We start from the raw sequence: 22,514 nt of genomic DNA on the forward strand, positions 1-22,514 counted from the left end.
TCCAAACGAAATATTTAAGTGAAAATGTATACTAGTTTAATATTAAGGATCAAGTTAAAAAAATAATCACATCTGACTCAGTTCGTTTTAAGAATCAAATGGATGGGTCAAAAAAAGTTTGTTAAAATCCTACAAGTTTTAAGCCGATTTTGACAGAGGATTTGTCGAAAAGTTTTAAATTCCTATTAAAATAGTTCGTTGCCATCAGTTATTTGCAACTGTTTTAGTTCTTTTAGGCCGTATTGATATAATTATTAAGTTCGCTCAAGGTTGTAAAGTTTTAAAATAGATTAAAATAAAATGGAAACAAATAAAATAAAAGCCTGAAAAATGGTTCAAAGCACATAAAGTTAGGTACGGTTTTACTGCTTCGTACAACCTCAATTGTTCACAGGCCAATCAAGCGAGTTAGACCCAATTGTACATACAACTAGCGAGCTGTGGCAATTCAAAGATGTGATTTTACCGAATATATATACAAATACATGTATTCCTTTGCAAATAATTCAGTACATAGAACGAGTATATATATTTGGCTTAGGCATAATTTCTCACAACAGCACTAATAAACTAACTTCCCTTTACATGATCTTGCATTAATGGAACGGTGAGTGCAACTTGTAGGTGAAAACTATTTAAATATTAAATTGCATTAAATAGTTACAAAAGCTCAAAAAAGGCTGTCTTAGAACAGATAAAGTAAACGAATTTAAAATTGTGTGTGTTTTAAAAGGGCAATGCAATTGCTTAGTAAATTTTAATGTTGAATGTTCTCCGTCAACATATTTATGAGCATTTGCTCTTCATAGAAATAAAGAAAATTTAACATAAGTAAACGTATATATATAAAAATCTCTTGATTAAAAATTTATAAATAACTTTGTAATTTTAGATCAAACAATTTTCAGCTGCAAATTGCTATATCCGTCGACTTTTGATGTCTAACTTAATCAAAAAAAAATTTTTTTTTAACTATTTATATTATAAGGAAATACGGTTGAAAGCAATCAAATAGAGAGCATCAGTCTAAGATCCCAAATTAATGACAAATAAAAAGTAACTCGATTTTACAAGGTTTATCTATTTAAACCAGAATATTCCCTCTGAGCAAAAAACAAAATATTTACGAAATATTTATAACTAATGCTTGTTCTATGAGATAGACCAGGCTAACTGCGATACCAACCATTTCTTGGCTACTTGTTGGAGAACTTGATCTCCCGCTTTACTTGTATTATTATATAAGCATATCAAATTATAAATGTTTTTATCCTCTTGATGTTTGGTGTCTAATAAAGGAACCCAAAAAAAGAAAATCCTCTATTTTAGTAACAAGACTGGAATCTTATTCTCTTTTTTATATTGGTATATACACTTTTTATTCAATTAGTTATATAATTTATAATCGTACCATTTCAGTATTCTTTCCATTACAATTAATTCTCATTTACTTAGATTGACTACACAATTTTAAGTTATTATTTAAGAAGTTGGTTTGGTTAAACTTAAATTGAGTTGAATAAACGATTCGGTTTACAAAGTATTATGGTTAAAATACAATAAGTTCACTTCTGATATGGCGACAAAGATATTAGGAAACCTCTAGAAAACTGAATTGCATTTTATAATTTCATTTGGATTTAATACACATTGGTCCAAGGCAGATTTAATATAAATTCCGTTATTACAATTAATAGCGGAGTGGTCTACAAGTCAATCAACAGATACATTGTTAATGATTGTTTGGCGCAGCTCGTGATTTGTTAACCTCATCGAAGTCCGCAAATATTCTCAGTGGCAAAAACAGATTTCCTGAGAAGACGGATTCGGTAAGATTTCTACGCCAAGGTTCGTCGATTGTGATATATAAAAGGATCCGAGCCGGAGGCGAGTAGTTAACAATTGGTAAATCATATATAATTGTTATTGCAATGTTCAACATCTAGGCACAAAATATATTGCTTCTCAATTGGTTATGAAAGTTATTGCATAGTCGTTAAAGCGTTGAGAGGCCCGGGGTCGAGCAGGTCAACTATTAAAAAACAAAATAATAATACGTAATATGTCTGCGCATCGCTTGTTAGGAATCATTGTTCGAAGGTTGAAATGTTTATGTGGGAGACACCCGCTTCGTGGGCGAGTTGCTCAGCATGGCCGCCTCCTTGGCCCGTTCGTGCTCGTCCTGGAAGAAGATCTTGGTGATGACCACGTCGCCAGTGCTCAGTGTCTGCGATTCGGCGTCCACAAGCTTCACCACTCGTTTGTCAGTCGTTCGCAGAATGGGCGTCACACTGCGCTCGCCCTGGCAATTGCAGTTCTTTATGCTGCAAATAGATGATTGCAAAAGTTATTATCCATTAACCACTATCCAAGAATTAAGCACTTACTTTCTGGACTTTTCGCGAATAATTTGCAGATTCTCGGTGGTCGCAATGCTCGATCCCAATTGCTCTTGCATCGAATTTGAAGCTATAATCTATAGAAACAAAACAATTAATCGAGCTGACATATAAACCAAATTAGATCACTCACTTGTTCACATGGCAGCGAAGTGGCAGTCGTCAGAATGGCCTCCAGCTTATCAATACGTGCTATGCGATCCATGGACTTGTTCTGCAGAATCTCTTCCAGCATTTGCATGGATTCAGTCAGACTGGGTGGCTCTGAACTGAAGCGTGGCGAAAAAGTGCCAGATAGCGAGTTGTCCGAGGGCACCGAATCCAAGCTGGGAAATGTGTCGTTCTCATTTGGTTCTGGCTCATCCTCTGAATCACTTTGGTCCCTGTGGGTATTGATACAAAATTAAATTGAATGCTCAACGGTTTTGGAATTGAATGAACCCACTTGTTGGGATTGCCGGCGGACTCCATTTTCTCCAGCTTCTTGGCCACCTTGTAGTAGCCCTTCAGACGCTCCTTCTCATCCTCTGTGAGGTCCATGTACCTGGGGGTTATGAATAGATTAAATACATGATTGAAATAATATTATAGTTAAATTACTAACCGCAGCAGGCGTATCTCGCGATTGGAGAGCACAATGCTTTTGCTAGTCTGGGCCAGCTTCTGCTTAAGATCGGACACCTCGGTGCTGACCTTGCGCTGCTTTTTGCGTATCTTCACCTCGTTGGGCTTGATCTGCATGAGTATTTGCTCGGTGCACAGCTCGGAAAATAGTGCCCGATTCTCCGACTTTATTTGCCGCGCCAGATTCCCAAACAACTGATCGTGTATCAGCACCAGGACATCTCCCGCTGCATACAGCATCATTTCCCGCGTGAGGGGTCGCTTGGCCCAGAACTTCTGGTCCCTTCGGTAGATCTGCTTGAGCTGATCCTTGATCGGGTTGCAGGGGGCGTTGTACTGCTCGCACAGCGAGTTCAGCGATATGTACTTGGCCTTGTAGACCTGCTTGCCGCTCTCCTGATACTGCAAGATGGCATGTGCGGCCTGTGTGTCGAACACATTTCGCAGCAAAATCCCGAATTGCAGATACAAGTTGGCAGCATCGTTGCGGCAGTCGTGTATCACCTTGATCACCTGGTCGTGCTCCAACACGGTCTTAAGTCCGCCATCGGTGACCATCGCCGGACATGATTGCACATCGAATAAAAAGGCTTCGCCACGGGTGGTTCCAATCTCAATCAAGGTAATCTCCCCCTTAAGGCCCAAATTAATGCCCTCGCAGTCCAGGGAGACCACTATGTTCTCGTTCTTGGCTGCATACTTGAGTATAATGTCGGTCACAAACACCGATTGCTTGACATTCGCTATCACGGTGGTGTTCTGCAGCACCTTTATCTTCCAGGTGTCGCCGACAAAGTAACTATGACTAGGTGAGTGGTTGGCATTGTTTGGATTCGAATTCGGGTTGCTATTGGCGTTATTTGCAGCACTACTGGCATTTTGGTTGGAGCCCGAATTGGCAATGGAATGCACGGGACTGGCGTGCGGGGAAGTTGATCCGACCTGCTGGTTGGCCAGCGATTGCTTGTCCTTCTCCAGATTCTCGGCCAGAGTCCGTATAACTAAAGTGTTGATGCGTTGCTTGAGGGTTTGGTTAACACTATTCATCCGCTGCTCGCCCGGATTCTGTGTCGTTTGCTGTGTCTGTTGCTGCTGCGCCTGGAGTTGCTGTTGGGCAGAATTATTAATGGGCCCGTAGCAGGTGTTCGCACTGGGATAGTTGTTCTCGCACAGATTCTCCAGTTTCATCTCCGACATGGGCACATAGCTGTCGAAGCCAGAGCTTGGCTCCGATTTCGGCTGCCCGAAGCCCTGGCTCTGACCCATCACATTCGAAACGGGGGCATTTAGCTTGAAGTTGGGACACGCTATGCTGTTGTTGTTATTATTGCTGCCATTGCTCCCATTATTGTTGTTCGTGTGACCATTACTCCGCAGAGCCGGCGATTGCAATCTCTGCTGCACTGAACTGACGCCTCCACCGACTGTTCCTCCTCCTCCTCCGACTCCTCCAAGGGCAGCTCCACCTCCCACTCCCGATTCCTGCTTCCGCATGCTAGCATTGTTGTTATTGTTCAGTGCATTGAATTGCTCCCGCGTCTGAGCCTGTGCCTGCTGGATGTGCGTATCGCTGAGCTTGGGCTTTTGCAGCAGGGTGACTAGATTGGCCTGTATGTGAAAGCAGTCCGCGAAGAGCTTGAGGAACGAGCTTAAGTCCCCCGGCGTCTTGAACATGCGCAGCCACTGATCCTGCGGAAAGTTGGTGGTCAGCAGGTGGAACAGTTGATCCACCAGCAGCGGCCCCTTGACCTCGATGCACTGGGCAAAGAAGTCGAGCATCTGTTGCGTTCCACGAGTATCGATGTTCGACTGCGGCAGGTGGAGGCGATCCCGCGCCGGCAGATCCGTCATGTTCTCGCAGCCCACCAGCATCACATAGTCGTCCGTAACCTTAAAGGTATCCGTGTGCTTCATCAGAAAGTCAGTGAACTCCTTGATGTGTTGACCTGGGAGAAAAGTTGAGAACATTAGAGCCACCTTCTGATAAGTGAATATGAAAAACTACGGTTGGCACTCTTGTGGTATAATAAGTTTTTATAACAAGAAAGAACGCTTTAGTCGATGGCCTCGACTATTAGATACCCGTTACTCAGCTAAAGGGAGGGCGAGGGAGATGAAGATATGCATGCAACGAATTGACTGTTTCCGAGATAGCATACTTTATTTGCTTATAACTTTGTAATGAATAGTTCGATTTGAATAATTTTTGGCATGTAGATGGATATTGATAATCAAAACAAAATCCCATTTTCTTTTTTCCGAAGTCTTCAAGCGCTAGATAGGTTTAAGCGTTTTAAGCGTTTGTGGGCGTTAGAGTGACGATGCAGCCTGCTGAAATAAACATTCGCTGCTCTAGAACCTCAAGAATCGACATGCTACTTCCCAACTTTGTAGCTTTTATAGTTTTCAAGATCTCGGCGATCATATGTATATACTTTATAGGGTCGGAAACGCTGCCTTCTATCTGTTACATACCTTTCGACGAATCTTGTATAGCCTTTAACTTTACGAAAATCGGGTATAAAAATATAAAAGTTTAAAAGAACTTCTTGATAGATAAAGAGTTAAATTCGTTTTAATCAACATATTTTAATCAAATCATTTAACTGCAATTAGAAAACACTATCGATTTAATTCAATTAAATTGTTTCGTTTCTTTTTTCTGAGTGTCAACCGTGATTGCAAATAATGCTAGACCATTTATACACTCACCCGATATGTGACGCACTTGGGGCGACGCCTGCGACCTGTGGCCCAGGAGACTGCGAACAGGGACCTCGGCGGCCGCCCCGTACTGCAGCATCTTGTTCTTGAAGTAGTCTTTAGCCTCTTGGATGTAATCCCGCTTGCCCCCGCAACCGCCGTCGTCCGCATTGTGGTGCTGATAGGCGTTCACCTGGACATAATCACCGTCGACCAGAAATATTGCTGGGTACTGGGCGAGAAATTTCTTCAGACCTGTCAAATGGTGGAGCAAAGGACGTCAATTACAATTAGGGTGGACCATTAGTGGGTGCTCCGATGGATGCGAGTGAGTGGTTAATGCAGTAAAACTGTTGCAGCAGCGCACACTTAATTAATTTACTTTCAATGTGTCAACTCTGAAATTGCGCCAAGACGCGTAAGTACTTATTGTAGTTGATTAATTCTCTGGAATATAATATAATGGTTGCCTCTCCATAGTCTCAACTCTTAGCCTCAACTACTGGATTGTGAAAACTTTTCTCTGGCTCGTGCATATCAGTGGGAAGCATGTGCCTGGATTCCCATAATTAACAACATTGTTTAATCGCATAACCATCAAATGACGGGCTACATTCATCCGCATGTGCCATATGTAGATGTCTACATGAATAATCATGTGTGTTTTGTGCTGCCTGTTTCTATGTTGTTGATTTGGTTTGTAAAGTTGGCAAAAGTTTCTGGATTCAAAGTTAGTTTACAATTACATGAATGAAGCAAGGGACTGTTGGAGATTTGACTTTGTGTGTATGCACTGGAAGACTAAAGTTTTAGTTTTGCTTAAAACAATTTGAACAGAAAACCAACTCCATTGAAACTATGAACTTACTGAAGATATATCTAAGAGTCTTGCAAGTTACAAATCCTGATAATTCTAGCTTTTTTGGTGACAGATGGTAAGAGAATCATATTAAACGAAAAAAGGAAGGAATGATTAATCTGATAATATTTAATTTTAACCTTCAGAAGGTATTGTTCTTCACAGAAAAAAATTGTGTGGGTAAAATTGACTAATACTATCAGAACGTAACTGTACAAAAACGTTAACTACTAATAACAATTATGACGTATATTTTATTGTTGCTTTGGTCACTATTTAATATTAAAACCACCATAAAATGGTAAATTGTGTGTATTTTGTTGATGGGAGAGTGCCTATTTGGTTGGTTACATTGCAAGTTCGATGGGTTGGAACCATGTAACTATTGGTAATATTACCTAAAAGCTCTTTGTGTGTTTATTAAACAACTAAACATCTAATGAAAAACATTTATTTTGATAATATAAAATTACATTGCATATAAACAACCTTCAAAGTTAGTTAATAATAAATGATCTTAGGTATATTAAAAAAAAAGGAAGACAATAAAGCTCTTGCTTTATAAATTATTTTAAAATGATTTACGATTTTAATTTAATGGTTCAGAGAGTCCTTTTTTTAAGTCGAGAATAAAGACACATTTTTCCCCCAGTGTAATGCCAACCGAATGAAAAGTGAATGCACTCAAGCCGTGCAAAACGACCCAGCGAGCTAGCGAACCATTTATTTGATAAATCAGGTCATACTCGCAGTTGCTGACTGACTGCTGCCGTCGGCCCAAAACGGGACACCCATTGACGGAGCCCAACCCTCGACATCCACTTCTAGCTCATCATCCGCAATTGGTAGGAATGCGATGAGCACTCCACTCCATATGGCCCATTGTATCGGCATCGCCATCGCCATCGGATTGGACCCACCCCCCGCCCACATTTCCATCTGTTGTGCTCACTATTGTTTGGTTTTGGGTAATATGACGTGACAAGACAAACGCGCAGCGATGGATAGATCAGGGGTTTTTCAGGGGACATTGCGTGTCACCGAGGTAGACACAAATTCAGCTCCATAATGCCAGACATAAATTAATTCAATTGCAGTTGACATAACTCGGCTGTAGAGTCGCATAAGGAGAACGAACGTTGATTAATCAAATCGGACTGGCATTATGCAAGGCATTTGCCAGCGGATTTGGAAAGTCAATCGCAAAGTAATCCCCCGGTTAAACATCTCGTTATCCCATTTCCCAGCTGCCAAATGAGCCACAAAACTGACAAATGGCTAGTAATTCCCACCACCCAAGGAGGAAAAATAAACAAAAAAAAAAAGAGGTTAAGATGGCAAATCCTTTCGAGCGTAATTCACTTTTATGTTTACTTAGAGAAATTGAAATTTGTGGCACAGGTCACCAGCACACAAATCGAAGTTCATGGCATTTCAATATTAATATTTATCGAAGACGAGCGCCCAGCCCGAATATGTAATGTAATGTGCAAATATATACACATACAATTTGGCCACTTGGCGGGCCAATATTTGTCTGTGTGCTTAGCCGCAATTCTTGGCAAGCAAACATTTTTGGCTACACCTTCCGCCCATCGAGAGTGGATATGGAGCAGGTGTTGCGAACTCGGGGGGTGGGTTATGGCTTGTGGGTTGTGTGGCACTGCCACATTTTACGGCTCGACCCACTTGGACACATTTTTTTGCGGTGGCAATTTTCAAATGCACCGAGGACACTCGCCATAAATTTGTGTATATTTATGCCCCGCCGCTTATTGAAGAAAACGAAAACATTTCCCCAAGATGTTGTGAATCGAAATGTAAGTGAACATCCAGGTAAAGGGTTATGCCTGGCCGTAAACCCAGGATTTTATGACTCACTAAAGGGGTTGGGAAATAGGAATGGCGGCAGTCTTAAGAGGGCTTGGGCGACTCCTTGAAGTCGTGACTTCATTAGGAACTCATTAGTTCCACATCATCTAGAGCGTCCCGGCTGTCAAAACAGTTGCCAATCAATTACACACAAATGGCACAAAGTTCACAAGTAATGAGTAGCACATTCACTTTCAGTTTGAGCAAAATGTTTCGCCTTTTGCAATTAATGTCAAAAATCAATGCGACTTCCATTTTCCTCAAGAAACGGAAAGTTAACTAAAGTAAAGCATAAAAACCTTGGCTGCACACACGCAATGCCTGGGAATTCCGAGGGCGTTGGTACTCGGGGCTTTCGGGGGTTAAGCAGCACCGGCTGGCAGGCGTTAAAGGATTTCCTTTCCCCGACATAAAATCGTTAAATTTACGACAACGTCAGGAATTGAAATGCGTAACGCAAATGCAGAAGGTTCAAGCGAAATGAGTTGCCTTTCATTGACAGATCGATCAGCCAATCATTCAATAAATAATACTCTTTGACATCAAAAATGAACCTCGATGGAAAATCTTAGAAAATCATATTCGCTTTGGACCGCCATTTTGAACTGTGTTCAAAAAAAAGTTCCCCTACGCAAGGATTCTGAAAAAATTGAGGTCAAACTGTATTTTGCTATATTTGAACCGCAATTACGGACTTATGGATTCTTGGTTTGTTAGTTCGTCAAGACATTTAAAAAGTGTCACTCTATGTCTTTCGAACTCCATACTCAAAATAATTTTAGGATTTTCTTTAAGGAAGTTATAAACGAAAGAAGACATAGTCATAGACATACAGCTGAGGTCAACAAAATAGTAGTGACAATGCCCGTCATACTTTTTCACAGAATCCTTAAGGTGGCGTAATTTTTTGGTGAATACATTTCAAAATTGGGAATCAATGCAAATAAGATTTTCTAGCAGCCGCCGAGGTAAATAAATAAAGGTTTAATTTTGTAACACAGTGTAATCTAAAAAATATAGGTATAAGGCGCTACTATCTGCTGCTTTTATTTTGGAAATGATGTCTATAAATGTGAACCATTCAACATGATGTTAAGTATTATCGTTAACTTATTAAAATTATTATAGTACATTTACATTTAAATGATAAATAAGACATTTTGTATCATCACATTGGAATTCGGCAAATATCGTTAATAATCAAATAAATCATTAGTTATACCCGTTACTCGTAGAGTAAAAGGGTATACTAGATTCGTCGGAAAGTATGTAACAGGCAGAAGGAAGCGTTTCCGACCCCATAAAGTATATATATTCTTGATCAGGATCACTAGCCGAGTCGATCTAGCCATGTCCGTCTGTCCGTCTGTCCGTCTGTCTGTCCGGATGAACGCTGAGATCTCGGAAACTATGAGAGCTAGGCTATTGAGATTTGGCGTACAGATTCCTGAGCTTCTTACGCAGCGCAAGTTTGTTTCAGTAGACTGCCACGCCCACTCTAACGCCCACAAACCGCCCAAAACGGTAACTCCTACAGTTTTGATGCTAGATAGAAAATTTTAACTGAAATGTATTGTTCTTATCAATACCTATCGATTGACCCAAAAAAAAGTTTGCCACGCCCACTTAAACGCCCACAAACCGCGAAAACCTGTGACGCCCACAATTTGCATGCTAGATAAAAAATTTTAACTGAAATGTATTGGTGTCGTCAATACCTATCGATTGGTCCAAAAATAAATTTGCCACGCCCACTCCAACGCCCATAACGCTTAAATCTGTCTACCGCCGGTAGGTGGCGCATTTTAATCTCGCTTTGCTGCTTGCATATCTCCATTTCCCTTTGAGTAACGGATATCTGATAGTCGAGGTACTCGACTATAGCGTTCTTCCTTGTTTTGAAATTGATTTCTGTGTAGCTTAAGTATTTATTTCATTTGCATTGACAATTTTTGCCATTTGCTTGTGTTTTTGCTTTGGCAATCGATTACGCAAAGTAAAAAAAAATAAACACACACAGAAAAACAGTTGCGAACCTTCGCAAAAGGCTTGGCCTGTTTTGGTGTCTGTTTTTTTTTCTATTTTTCCTATTTTGTTTGTACAATTATCCAAAGCCGTTGGCAACTCAAAATGGCAAACCGATAAAGTGAGGCTAAATGGCCGTGTTTATTTCTTGCTGGATGTTAAATTAGCAGTGAAATTTAAGTTTCCCATTAACGAGGGCACACAGCTCGGCCAGCTCTTCAAACTGTTTGTCTAACCCAATAGAAGTTTGGGCAACGTTTAAATTTCTCCCCGGCTAGAAAATTGCTTTCGACGTTAATTTCCCAAAAATGTTTTCTCAATGGCGGTGTGGAGAACCCTCATCAATCGCTGGGGAATATGCATGGTAGCACACCACACACCTCCATTTATTATTGAAGCAACAAATGGATATGGGAAGCAGGGGCTCAAGTCTCTAGAATATCATGCAATTTTATTGAAATTCAATTGAACATTTTTGTCACGTAATCGACACTTTTCTATTACAAAGTTTCCGCCTTTCCCCCCCCCCCCCCCCCCCCTTCTGGCCAAAAACCACATAATGGGTGACGTGGATGGGTCTATTGTGGGCGGCATTCGCAGGGGTATAACAGCTACCCGAACGGCTTTAATGGCTTACAAGTTGGGCAAACAACACGTTGACAAAACTGAAGAGGCATAAAATATGTCTATAGGATTTTGGGTCAGTCCCAGTGGATCGAAGACAGGGATTAGTTGGTGAAATTAAGCTGCCATTGGCCATTGGAACTCCTTATCACATGGTTGATATGGACTTGTAACAACCAACCAGGCTTGTCTGACGCTTTTCTATTTATAAACCAGACCTTGACATTTCCCATTAATATTTTCCATAGTCTGTTCTTTCTAATCCAACAATCCCACAACTGTGATTTGCGTGTTTTCCTCATGTTTTCCGGAATTTACCCTACTTTGCCTATTGCGTTCTGGGAAAAAACTAAAACTGGGCCTTTAAGCCATAGATTAAACTATTTTAGCGGAAAATGTTGCTCACCCGAGGTAAACACAATTTGTCTTGGCGGCAAAGTCACGCACGTGTGTAAAAAATCAACAAATGCGATAAACATTTTGTTAAATGTTTGTTTTCATGTTGCAATTAGTGAAGTCAAAAAGTGTGAAAAGCAAAAGTAGTAAATGCAATTATTGCCAGAGTGTTTGGTGTGACAAATTGCTCGGGCTTTGGTATTGACACATTGAAGAACTCAAGAATGACACAGAAGATGAGGTTTTAAAATCCCTTATAAAAGTGTTAGAGTGACTTGAAAGGGTCTTATACTAATCTAAAATCATCATATTATTAGAATGACGAGATAATCCAATAGATTGAAGAAAAAACGTATCTCAAGATCATCACCACACCTAAATGATTTACTATTAGGCCCTGGGGAGCGGTGTAAACAAATGCTTGCCATTTCCTGTGTCCGTCTCTGTTTTTTTACCCCATCTTTCCTCTTATGTGAGAACATCAAACAAATGTCTACACATATCTCTAGCGAAGGGAAAGTGCATTGCACCTTACCAACTCCGCGCTAAGTGGTACCTATTTTTAAAAACCGAAAGTTGTTTATCGAGGCTATTTTTAGTAGTTCGAGTTAACCATGCATTTTGATAAATAGCGTGGCCTGTAGTTTTTCATGTGCCGAGTTGTCAATGGAAGTACAACACGTGTATGTCGAGAATCTCAAGATATTTTCATGTTTTCCATCGACCAATTGTAAAATAATACCCATACCACTTGTAAAAAAAAAAAGGGGGGAAGCCAAACCGACAACAACATGTGCATTATCGATTGCAGTTTGGCGTCTGCAATGAAAAGCGATAAACCCTTGGCATGTTTTTGTGGTTTTGGCATTGGCAGATCAACTGGGAGTTGGAAAATGAGGCTGGGCCGTCGCAGACTCCCCTCTGGCATTGGAAAAATGCCCATGGAAACGGCAATGACATGTGCACTTGGACGTCGACCACTCGAAGGCAACCGGCAACAAGGCAGGAGCAACAACACAATCGTCCGGTATGACAAACAACGACCCGCAGGTGCACAAATAGCACAAATATGTATGTTCAATGGCCGAACAAGAGTCCAGTGTTCAGTATTGCTTTCCACCGCACACGTTTCCAATTTCCCAGGCTCAGTCGGCGGCATTTTAAATGAGAGCTGATTGAATGCGACTGTATTTGCGGCCCGCTTTCTCAAACTTGCATTTTCCTAGGTCCAGTTTTCTGGATAAAAACAATACTTCAGAAGCTGTTGTCTCTTAAGAAAAACTGGTTTTAAGAATAAAAATATTACTAAAAGCATACTCAACAGTTGGAAAATACATTCATATTTTGATCTAAGTAAAATTTAAAATTTGTATTTATTTCTTTGTGTCAATTACAGGTTATAATTTATAGAGTGTATTAAATAAATAGTCCAAAATATTATGAGGAATTTTCCATCATATTGTGTATTTCTTTAAATTTCCACCTTATAATTAGAATGAGTTATAGTGCTTTTGGAAATGAGTTAAAATCCCATTAAAAGGTTTAATTTCTTGAATTTCTTTATAAATATTCCCAATTTCATTTAATTTTCAGTTAAGTTAATTAAGTAGCCACTGCAGATTTTTGTGACTGAATTTCTCTTTTGCTTTAGCGAAGTACTACTGTACAAGAACTTACCCGACTGACTGCCCCCGGCGATTTGTCGCATCTCCTTGGTGAACTCCTTGTTGCCAAACTGGCAGGAGAGATCGTGGACGGTCCTGGGTTCGCCCTTGTCCAGCAGCCGCTCCAAGAAGAAGAGCAGCGTCATGTTGCGTGCCATCTCGTACTCCATGGACTCCATTGCTCCGTCCGTCCGCTCAGCTATATCTCCTATATCTTTTATCTGCTATCTGCTATCTGCCGGCTATCTGCTCAATTATTAATCCACACGTGTACGTCACGTCGAGTTGCGTATCTGGGGAAAGAGGGGAGAGGAGGGGGAGAGCGTAAGTGAGGTGAAATGGCCAACACTTATGCAATGCGCCAAGAAAGCTGGCCAAAAGGCTGGGCAGAAACTAGTCAAACCGCAGACACATATTAGTCACACGGGGAGAAAAAGATACGATTTTATCAAACTTTTATAACTCAAACTGTTACGAATTTCCCTAACATAAAGTCTTGAAAATATAAAATTAATAGTGAAAGTTTCTATAAGTCGAACTAGAAAACTTGGAACTTTTGGTTTAGCATAAGTACTATTAACGAATAAATATATAATATATATTATTTTAAACATGAATATTTAAAATTATCCAAATTTATTTTACTATCAAACTAAGTTTCCCATTTTCTTTCTGTGCACTTGAGTTTCATTTCGTTTCTTTATTTATTTAATACATTTGCACTTTGCCACTTGAGCGGCTGCTGTCGCTCTCTTTTCCTCCGTCCTAGTCTCTCTCGCTCACTCTCTATCTCGACACTTGTCTCGTGTTATTGCATTGTTTTTGTTGCTCGCCTTGCACTAGTTGAAAGTATTCGAAAAAAAAAGTAGAGTGGAAAAGTGGGCGGGGGAGTTGCAGAGCCATAAACTTTGTTTTCCTTCGTGAATAATTGAAAAGCACAGAATCAGGCGAAGGAACACGTACGAAGGAGTTCGTTCTTGAGGTCTCCGATTTTCGTATCCTTGCGGCATATCCTTGCGCGCCGCTCGACAGTTTGAAATCAACTGCCAGTTGCCTGCGCCCACAACATAAACACAGGCGAATTCGGTCAGCTGACTGCGCGGCGAGAGCAGGAGTCCACGTCACGGCGAATTGGCATCAGTGTTGCCAGCCGAAATATTCGAACTAACCAAATTCGGCGAGAAAAACTGTGCAAACACGCTAGTTCAAATTAAGAACTAATACCTTTGATATACAGCTCATTAATATAAATTCCTTTCTAAAGATTACAAGCAAAATCAACTAAACTTAAAAATGGTCTCTAAAATGTTTGTCGGTTCCAAGACTAAAAATAAAAACTTATTTTGTTTGTTTAATACTTTTCATGAATCTGTAAATCGGAGAGAGACTTTTGGGCTAGCGAAGAAAGACTGTTTGGGAACGCGCCCTATGGGATTTGCATGGGATTAGTAAATCTCTTAAAACAATGGGATTTGGATGGACTTTTCGAATGGAATTCGGTGGGAATCAGCGATCAAAAGTTGGCACCTCGTTGGGGCCGGGGAGCTATGGCTATATATAACATGTTTTAATTTGTTTGTTGCCGCTTCTGCTGCTTCTGCCGGTTGGCATGTGAAAACTGCCAGCGCTGCAGAACAGGTGATTGACACAGAAAGGTAGAAATGTGGCTGGTGCAGCGGAAATGGAAAATGCCAGCCAACATGAGGGTGCGAAAAAACAGCTTCACTATTTTCCATTATTAATTTCCCCAATATCACTCATTACGATTATCCAACAGGAAGGCTACAAAAACCAATAAGAATGCAGGTGTAGCTGTGTTGGTGTTGTTCTATTGATAAGCAAAAACCGTTGACAACAAATATGTATTGAGAACGGCAACAACAACAACAACAGCAGCAGCACACATTCCAATCAGCAATGTGTGCGTGTGTGTGCTACACAGGTATTCCGCCATGGTATGGGTGGCAAAACAAGAAACTTCAGACATACCGATAAAAAAGAAGAGTCTTATTAGAAGAGAAAGAGAGAGGGCAAGTGCACAATGCGATGACTAAAGAAAGGTAAAAACAATAAAAGAAAATAATATCTGCAGAGAGAAATGGCGCAAAAAGAAGCTCTCAAAATATGCAAAAAAAAATCGAAAAAGAGAGGGGAGAAAAAGAGCAGTTATAATTACCTGGCAGTTAATCACTTGTTTTCCTTTTTCCCTTCGTTTTTCTGTTTGTTTAAGTGCACTTGTAATCTATATTTAAATTAACGAATTGACACATACGCGATACAGATCCTCGCGTTGGGGATTTCTCACCAGATCTTTGCGATCAGATCAGATCTCAGTTTTTCTCGTATTTATTTTATTTTCCGTGTCTCACTAGCGTAATTCAATTAGGCATCAATTAATTTCCCCGCTTAACATTTTTTCGGCGCAATTAACCAATACACTTGCAGAAAAACTGCGACGAAAGCAGTTAGTTATTTTCGTTGTTGTTGTAACGCACACACATACGTATGCGCTCTGGTCAGGTAGGTTAAGTACGTGTGTGTGTGTGTGTAAGGCACTTTGAATGCTTGTAAAAAGTGTAAAACCACTTGTTGCACTGTTTTAAAGGCACTTTGCAACTTTCCGACTGCCGAACGATAAATTCAAACTCCGGTCGGTCGGCGGGCGACAAAACACACTCGCTGGCGAGGTAAAAACGTATACAATTGGCACGGTTTTTCGGAGCGATGCGATGCGATATGATGATGACAGCGCCAACGCGAACACACGAACACAAACATAGGAAAAGCCACCAACGGAATCGCGGGGGCGCGGGCGGAGGCGGTTTGCCGGTGTGGCCATGGCGGGCCAGCAGGGCAAATACCGCCTAACGGTCTACCTGGTATTTTAAACGACCGGTGGCAACGCCGCACAACGTAACCGTTACGCAGTGCCACCGCTGTTTATGACATGATTCCACTACAGCATCTTATCGCATTTCAAATCGTTTATTTCCCTGCCGGTTGCTTTGTCATCTTTTGAAATTTTTGAAGCTTTCGAAGTCAGAAATCTTATGTGTGGGATAAAGTGAGCTAATAGAAATTGGCTTTTACACTTCAATTTTTTTGTACTTCCACAACACTTTGCTTTTCTTCTTTATACAATTTATCTGTAATTTTTTTGCGTTTCTCCTAAGTTCAACTCTCTGCTGACAGTAGCCGTTAAATAGACTTTTTCATTAACGAATGTCATATTTTGTTAATATGTATTGTCTCGAACCGAGTAGGTACAAATATAAAGTGTTTTGAAACGTAAGACCATTTTGGGTGAGAGCTTTTTATATTTGACAATTTACGTTTATTACTTTTTGAATATTAATGCGACGTATTTAAAAAGGATATCAGAGGTATATATAATGTAAATTAAATGGGTATATTGTATTTGGGAAAAAGAATGTAACAGGTAAAATTAAGCGTTTCCGACCCTAAAGTATATACATAAATTCTCGATCAGGATATCTATCAATGTTCGTCTGTCAATGTGAAGCCTATGATCTTGGAAACTATAAGAGCTATAGTGTTGGGATCCCAGATTTAGATCCCTTAGCCGCGTGTGTGCCCCGCCTATTTTAACGCGCACAAATTGCCCAAAACTGTGGTTCCCACAATTTTGATTTTAACTAGAATGTACTGCTCTCGTGAATAATGTAGGGACGCCCACACGTGCCCATAATGTTTAAATCTGTCGCCCACATTTTTAAAGATTTTGTTTATTAATACCAATATTCATATCTACAAATCATATGGGAACATTAAGAAGTTATGACCAAATAATGAAAGCTCGGAAAAGTCGATTTGCTGCATGCATATTTCCATCTCCTTTCCGCTTCCTTTTATCTGAGAAACGGGTACTTCAAAGTCGCGGCTTGGTTTGTAACTCTTTTTCGTCCTGACGGTAAAATTAAATTTGGTACTGAACCTAAAGACGTAGGATATTTAGAGTTTAAGTCCACTTAAAGCCTAACATAACAAATAATGGTTAACCAAATGAAAACTTCTTTGTTTTGACCTGAGTTCGCAATAAAAACCTTCTTCGTTCAAGGCATTGCTCTCTCTAAGGTGACAAAAGCATATGTTTTTTTTTCGGTTATTTAAATAGCTTGAACTGCTAAATCCGCTAGAAGAATAACTCAAATTGTAGACAATAGCAACAATAGCACACTTGCCAAGTATAAACTAGATCTAACAAATCCACAATATCTCTATTATTAAGTGTACAAAGATATTTTCAACAGTCTTCTGTAGAGACGGCAATAAAGTCCCCTTTCAAAGCACGTGCGATGTATGATCATTTGGAGCAAATACACCATTTAAGTTAGTCCCTATAAATACTCGACTTTACGTCAGAGAAGGCACACTACTTAAGTGCAGTGATAGATAGACACAGCTAAAGATGCGATCCCTATTCGTCCTTGCCTTTGGTCTTGTGGCTCTTGTGGCTGTTTATGCCGCAGATACCTCAAGTACCACCACATCCGATCCATCATCCTCAACTTCTTCCACTACTTCAACTCCTTCGAATTCGACATCCTCGACTTCTTCTACGCCTTCGAGTTCGACTTCCTCGACTTCTTCAACTCCTTCGAATTCGACTTCCTCGACTTCTTCAACTCCTTCCAATTCAACCACCTCGACTTCGACCACACCAACGGCTAGTACCTCGCCCACTACCTCTTCGTCCTCCACACCCACCACCTCCACCTTGACTTCCTCGGGATCCAGCAGCAAGAAGTCGTCGTCGTCCAAGCGCCGGGCCAATCGCCTCCGGCAGAAGCGCCGTGAAAGGCGTCGTGAAAGGAGGCAGCGCCACCGCCAGCGCAACCGTCGCAGTTAAAAGGGAATGGATTCCCTGGAAAATATGTTTGGAGGTCATATCCTAAGATAAAATAGTCACAAGCAAATAAAATTGTTATACAAAAACGAAAAAGTTTTACAGTTACTTGGGAGGGCACACAAAGTATTAAGTAATATTAAATCAGTTACAGAATATCTACAAACAGAACTTTGAAAAAATGTATCATACATATAGGTATCAGAACCTCTTATATTTTTTTAAAATTTTATATTAGGCAGACTTTTTAAGGATTTTTTACTCTTTACACCTTTGGTCAGAAATTTTGTATGCGTTCCAGTCAGACAAATTGCCGATCCGAAGTCACAATGGTTTTAAGGTCACAGATAAAGGTTTCAAAAAGTATTGCAAAATATATCCGGAAGACCGAAAGATAACTTACCTATCTGCTATTAAGCTTCCTTTCATGTTTTTGGAAAACTCATTTATCAGATTCTGAAATTGGGCCAGTTTTCAAAAATAATGATGATTTAAAAACTTGATAAAAATCTCAACCTTACATTCGGATTGTAGGGTTACCTTACTTTGGTCCTTGTTATTTCCAGATTCAAATAACATTTGTATTTCATTTTCATAAGCATTTTATTTAATATTTGTGGCCATATAGATCCATGATTGCGCTTTGATAGGCCTTTTCAAGGACCTTCAAATCCATAGAATTAACCCCGGCGCCGACGGAATCCGCGCAGGTTTAGCCGCCCTCGACGACGTCCCGATAGGCCCCTAAGCTGGCGACAAGTGGGCGAGGCGGTGGAGGCGGGCGGTGCGGTGGTTGTGGTGGGGGAGGTGGTGGAGGAGGGGGTGGCGGGCGTCGTGGTGGGTGCGGTGGGGGTGGCGGGCGTCGTGGCGGGCGTGGTGGGCGTAGCTGGCGTAGTTGATGGTGGGGCTGGAGGGGTTCCTTGGGCGTAGGCAGTCGCAGCAAGGGCCAAGAGACCAAAGGCGAGGACGAATTTGGAGCACATCTTCAGTTCTGTCTGTCACTCAACGGAGTACTGTGTATATTCTGCTTGAAGGTCGAGTTTTTATAGGGAAGATCTCAATGGATTTGGTCTGATTGCTGAATCTGTGTTTGCTCTGGAGGATCTTTATTTACCTAAAAAACAAACAGATTCAATTCACAATGCGCGGCTAACAGATGAGACGATCTAAAAACTAAGGTCGGCTGTGGAAAGTTTCTTTGTATTTGAATTGAACAATACGATGTTTTTGGATTGGCTGCTACTAATAATGTAATGTTAGCAAGTGTGTAAATACAGGCACTGTGGATAGTAAATAGATGATCAGCTTTTGTTTATTCGCTTGATCTACCAAATCGGCACCCTAACTGCAAAACATATTTTTATAATCGCGAGCTTTTCACGAATGAGCAAGCTTTTATGAAAACAACACCTTTGGCCTAATGCGAATTTCAGCTTGAATGTAGGCTTCACATTTTCTAATGGATCAGTAAGTACCGGGTGTCTCCTCTATGTCCCCGAAAATTTTTCGGCATCTATCATTAAACGCTTTTTAGGGGCCCTGGAATTTTGAAAACTCACGCTAGTTAGGCGGGAAAACATTTTTAAGTACATAGATAAACCTCATGTGCTCTACGTGTTTTGAAATTAAACTGTTTGTATCTACAAAATAATTTTAAGCAAAGAGACCGTTATAGTTACTCTGCTAACAAATGTAACTTATTAACTAATGGTTAGATTTAAGCAACGTAGATATTGACACATAGAAATAAAATAGAAGGTACACTGAACCAATTCCTTACCAAGAAAAAACGCTAAGTCTAAACCTCGACTATCAGTTACCCGTTACTCTGTTCCAAATTATTTATAAAAGAAAATTCCAGGGCATTTCTATTAGCGCGGAACACCCCACCTAGCGGACGGTACCAGTACTATTCATTTCATTCATTTTTCATAACGTCTAAAATAACAACGCGATTGGTTCGATTCTCAGCATTCAGATAGGTACGCGGATTGATCAGTAAATCAATTTGAATTTAACTGAAACAAATTCTTCATAAGTCAAAAATGTGGGGGTTCTTGGTAAAGCACATGTCTGTAGATGAGTGGTTCTATGTACTGAATCTATGTACTAAAAAATGTTTTCCCGCCTAACTAGCGTGAGTTTTCAAAATTGCAAGGCCCTAAAATAGATAACAAACAAGGAAGAACGCTATAGTCGAGTACCTCGACTATCAGATACCCGTTACTCAGCTAAATGGAGATATGCAAGCAGCAAAGCGAGATTAAAATGCGCACCCTACCGGCGGTATACAGATTTAAGCGTTATGGGCGTTAGAGTGGGCGTGGCAAATTTTTTTTGGATCAATCGATAGGTATCGACGAGACTAATACATTTCAGTTACAATTTTTTATCTAGCATGAAAATTGTGGGCGTCACAGGTTTTTGCGGTTTGTGGGCGTTAAAGTGGGCGTGGCAAACTTTTTTTTAGGTCAATCGATAGGTATTGATGAGAACATTACATTTCAGTTAAAATTTTTATTCTAGCATCAAAACTGTAGGAGACACAGTTTTGGGCGGTTTGTGGGCGTTAGAGTGGGCGTGGCAGTCTACTGAAACAAACTTGCGCTGCGTAAGAAGCTCAGGAATCTGCACGCCAAATCTCAATAGCCTAGCTCTCATAGTTTCCGAGATCTCAGCGTTCATCCGGACAGACGGACAGACGGACAGACGGACAGACGGACAGACGGAAGACGGACAAATGCGCCACCTACCGGCGGTATACAGATTTAAGCGTTATGGGCGTTAGAGTGGGCGTGGCAAATTTTTTTTGGATCAATCGATAGGTATCGACGAGACTAATACATTTCAGTTACAATTTTTTATCTAGCATAAAAATTGTGGGCGTCACAGGTTTTCGCGGTTTGTGGGCGTTAAAGTGGGCGTGGCAAACTTTTTTTTAGGTCAATCGATAGGTATTGATGAGAACATTACATTTCAGTTAAAATTTTTATTCTAGCATCAAAACTGTAGGAGACACAGTTTTGGGCGGTTTGTGGGCGTTAGAGTGGGCGTGGCAGTCTACTGAAACAAACTTGCGCTGCGTAAGAAGCTCAGGAATCTGCACGCCAAATCTCAATAGCCTAGCTCTCATAGTTTCCGAGATCTCAGCGTTCATCCGGACAGACGGACAGACGGACAGACGGACAGACGGACAGACGGACAGACGGACATGGCTAGATCGACTCGGCTAGTGATCCTGATCAAGAATATATATACTTTATGGGGTCGGAAACGCTTCCTTCTGCCTGTTACATACTTTCCGACGAATCTAGTATACCCTTTTACTCTACGAGTAACGGGTATAAAAATGGTCGGGGACATAGAGGAGACACCCGGTACTTACTCATCCATTAGAAAATATGAAGCCTACATTCAAGCTGAAATGGTGTTTTAACATAAAAGCTTGCTCATTCGTGAAAAGCTTGCGATTATAAAAATATGGTTTGCAGTTAAGGTGACGATTTAGTAGATCAAGCGAATAAACAAAAGCTGATCATCTATTTATTATCCAAAGTGTCTGTATTTACACACTTGCTAACAATACATTATTAGTAGCAGCCAATCCAAAAACATCGTATTGTTCAATTCAAATACAAAGGAACCTTAGTTTTTAGCTCGACTCATCTCTTAACCGCGCATTTAGAATTGAATGTTTGTTTTTTAGGCAAATAAAGATCCTCCAAAGCAAACACAGATTCAGCAATCAGACCAAATCAATTGAGATCTTCCCTATAAAAACTCGATCTTCAAGCAGAATATACACAGTTAAGTGACAGACAGAACTGAAGATGTGCTCCAAATTCGTCATCGCCTTTGGTCTCTTGGCCCTTGCTGCGACTGCCTACGCCCAAGGAACCGCTCCAGCCACACCCCCAGCCACACCCCCAGCCTCGCCCACCACGCCGCCCGCCTCGCCCACCACACCCCCAGCCTCGCCCGCCACGCCGCCCGCCTCGCCAGCCACTCCGCCCGCCACGCCGCCCGCCTCACCCTCCACGCCGTCCTCGCCCGCTTCTCCGACTTCGCCCACCACTCCAAGCACCTCGCCGGCCTCGCCAAGTAGTCCTTCCACGCCTCCCTCTTCGCCCAGTAATTCCACCACTCCCAGTGTTTCCCCTGCTGCCAGTGACACTAGCGACACCACCGCCCAGGACCTGGTCAGGGCGCAGCGCCAGGTTCGCCAGCTCCGGAATCGGGTCAGGCAGGCCAGACGTCAGGAGCGCAGGAGTCGCCAGCAGATTCAACGGCTTAGGGGACGTCGCCAATCGGGACGTCGTCAACGGCGGCCAAACCGGCGCGGAAACCGTCAGCGCCGGGGTTGATTCTAAGGATTTGAAGGTCCTTGAAAAGGCATATCAAAGCGCAATCATGGATCTATATGGCCACAAATATTAAATAAAATGCTTAAAAGAAATACAAATGTTATTTGAATCTGGAAA

At 41.1% G+C, this 22,514-nt stretch overlaps 4 protein-coding genes across 4 annotated transcripts; 2 read left to right on the forward strand and 2 right to left on the reverse strand.

Annotated features, from left to right (window-relative positions):
- Positions 1 to 1,353: 1,353 nt before the first annotated feature.
- egl (Egl_like_exo domain-containing protein) lies at positions 1,354 to 15,965 on the reverse strand. The gene is made up of 8 exons (XM_017074455.4): positions 15,343 to 15,965; positions 13,180 to 13,459; positions 5,736 to 5,981; positions 3,004 to 4,969; positions 2,845 to 2,943; positions 2,533 to 2,782; positions 2,388 to 2,476; positions 1,354 to 2,324 (listed from the first exon to the last, which is right to left on the reverse strand). The coding sequence occupies exons 2-8, from the start codon at positions 13,343 to 13,345 to the stop codon at positions 2,111 to 2,113; spliced, it is 3,030 nt and encodes a 1,009-aa protein (XP_016929944.3). The 5' UTR covers positions 13,346 to 13,459; positions 15,343 to 15,965; the 3' UTR covers positions 1,354 to 2,110.
- Positions 15,966 to 16,678: 713 nt separating this feature from the next.
- LOC136116577 (uncharacterized) lies at positions 16,679 to 18,109 on the forward strand. The gene has a single exon (XM_065863385.2). The coding sequence runs from the start codon at positions 17,596 to 17,598 to the stop codon at positions 18,034 to 18,036; it is 441 nt and encodes a 146-aa protein (XP_065719457.2). The 5' UTR covers positions 16,679 to 17,595; the 3' UTR covers positions 18,037 to 18,109.
- Positions 18,110 to 18,713: 604 nt separating this feature from the next.
- LOC136116541 (uncharacterized) lies at positions 18,714 to 19,016 on the reverse strand. Its single transcript, XM_065863181.2, has one exon. The coding sequence runs from the start codon at positions 19,014 to 19,016 to the stop codon at positions 18,714 to 18,716; it is 303 nt and encodes a 100-aa protein (XP_065719253.1).
- Positions 19,017 to 21,819: 2,803 nt separating this feature from the next.
- LOC118876968 (uncharacterized) lies at positions 21,820 to 22,495 on the forward strand. Its single transcript, XM_070995245.1, has one exon. It carries the CDS (start codon positions 21,864 to 21,866, stop codon positions 22,395 to 22,397), a length of 534 nt encoding a protein of 177 aa, XP_070851346.1. The 5' UTR covers positions 21,820 to 21,863; the 3' UTR covers positions 22,398 to 22,495.
- Positions 22,496 to 22,514: the final 19 nt, after the last annotated feature.

The sequence above is a fragment of the Drosophila suzukii genome, chromosome 2R (genome assembly GCF_043229965.1).
Source record: "Drosophila suzukii chromosome 2R, CBGP_Dsuzu_IsoJpt1.0, whole genome shotgun sequence".
NCBI classification, from domain to species: domain Eukaryota; kingdom Metazoa; phylum Arthropoda; class Insecta; order Diptera; family Drosophilidae; genus Drosophila; species Drosophila suzukii.

Bases quoted from the DNA above. Each gene is read 5' to 3' on its own strand.
- egl (XM_017074455.4), bottom strand. From the start codon at position 13,345: ATGGAGTCCATGGAGTACGAGATGGCACGCAACATGACGCTGCTCTTC. The intron at 2,783-2,844 runs GTGGGTTCATTC...CAATACCCACAG, and splicing joins TCCGCCGGCAATCCCAACAA to GGACCAAAGTGATTCAGAGG. The intron at 2,325-2,387 runs GTAAGTGCTTAA...ATCTATTTGCAG, and splicing joins ATTCGCGAAAAGTCCAGAAA to CATAAAGAACTGCAATTGCC.
- LOC136116577 (XM_065863385.2), top strand. From the start codon at position 17,596: ATGCGATCCCTATTCGTCCTTGCCTTTGGTCTTGTGGCTCTTGTGGCT.
- LOC136116541 (XM_065863181.2), bottom strand. From the start codon at position 19,016: ATGTGCTCCAAATTCGTCCTCGCCTTTGGTCTCTTGGCCCTTGCTGCG.
- LOC118876968 (XM_070995245.1), top strand. From the start codon at position 21,864: ATGTGCTCCAAATTCGTCATCGCCTTTGGTCTCTTGGCCCTTGCTGCG.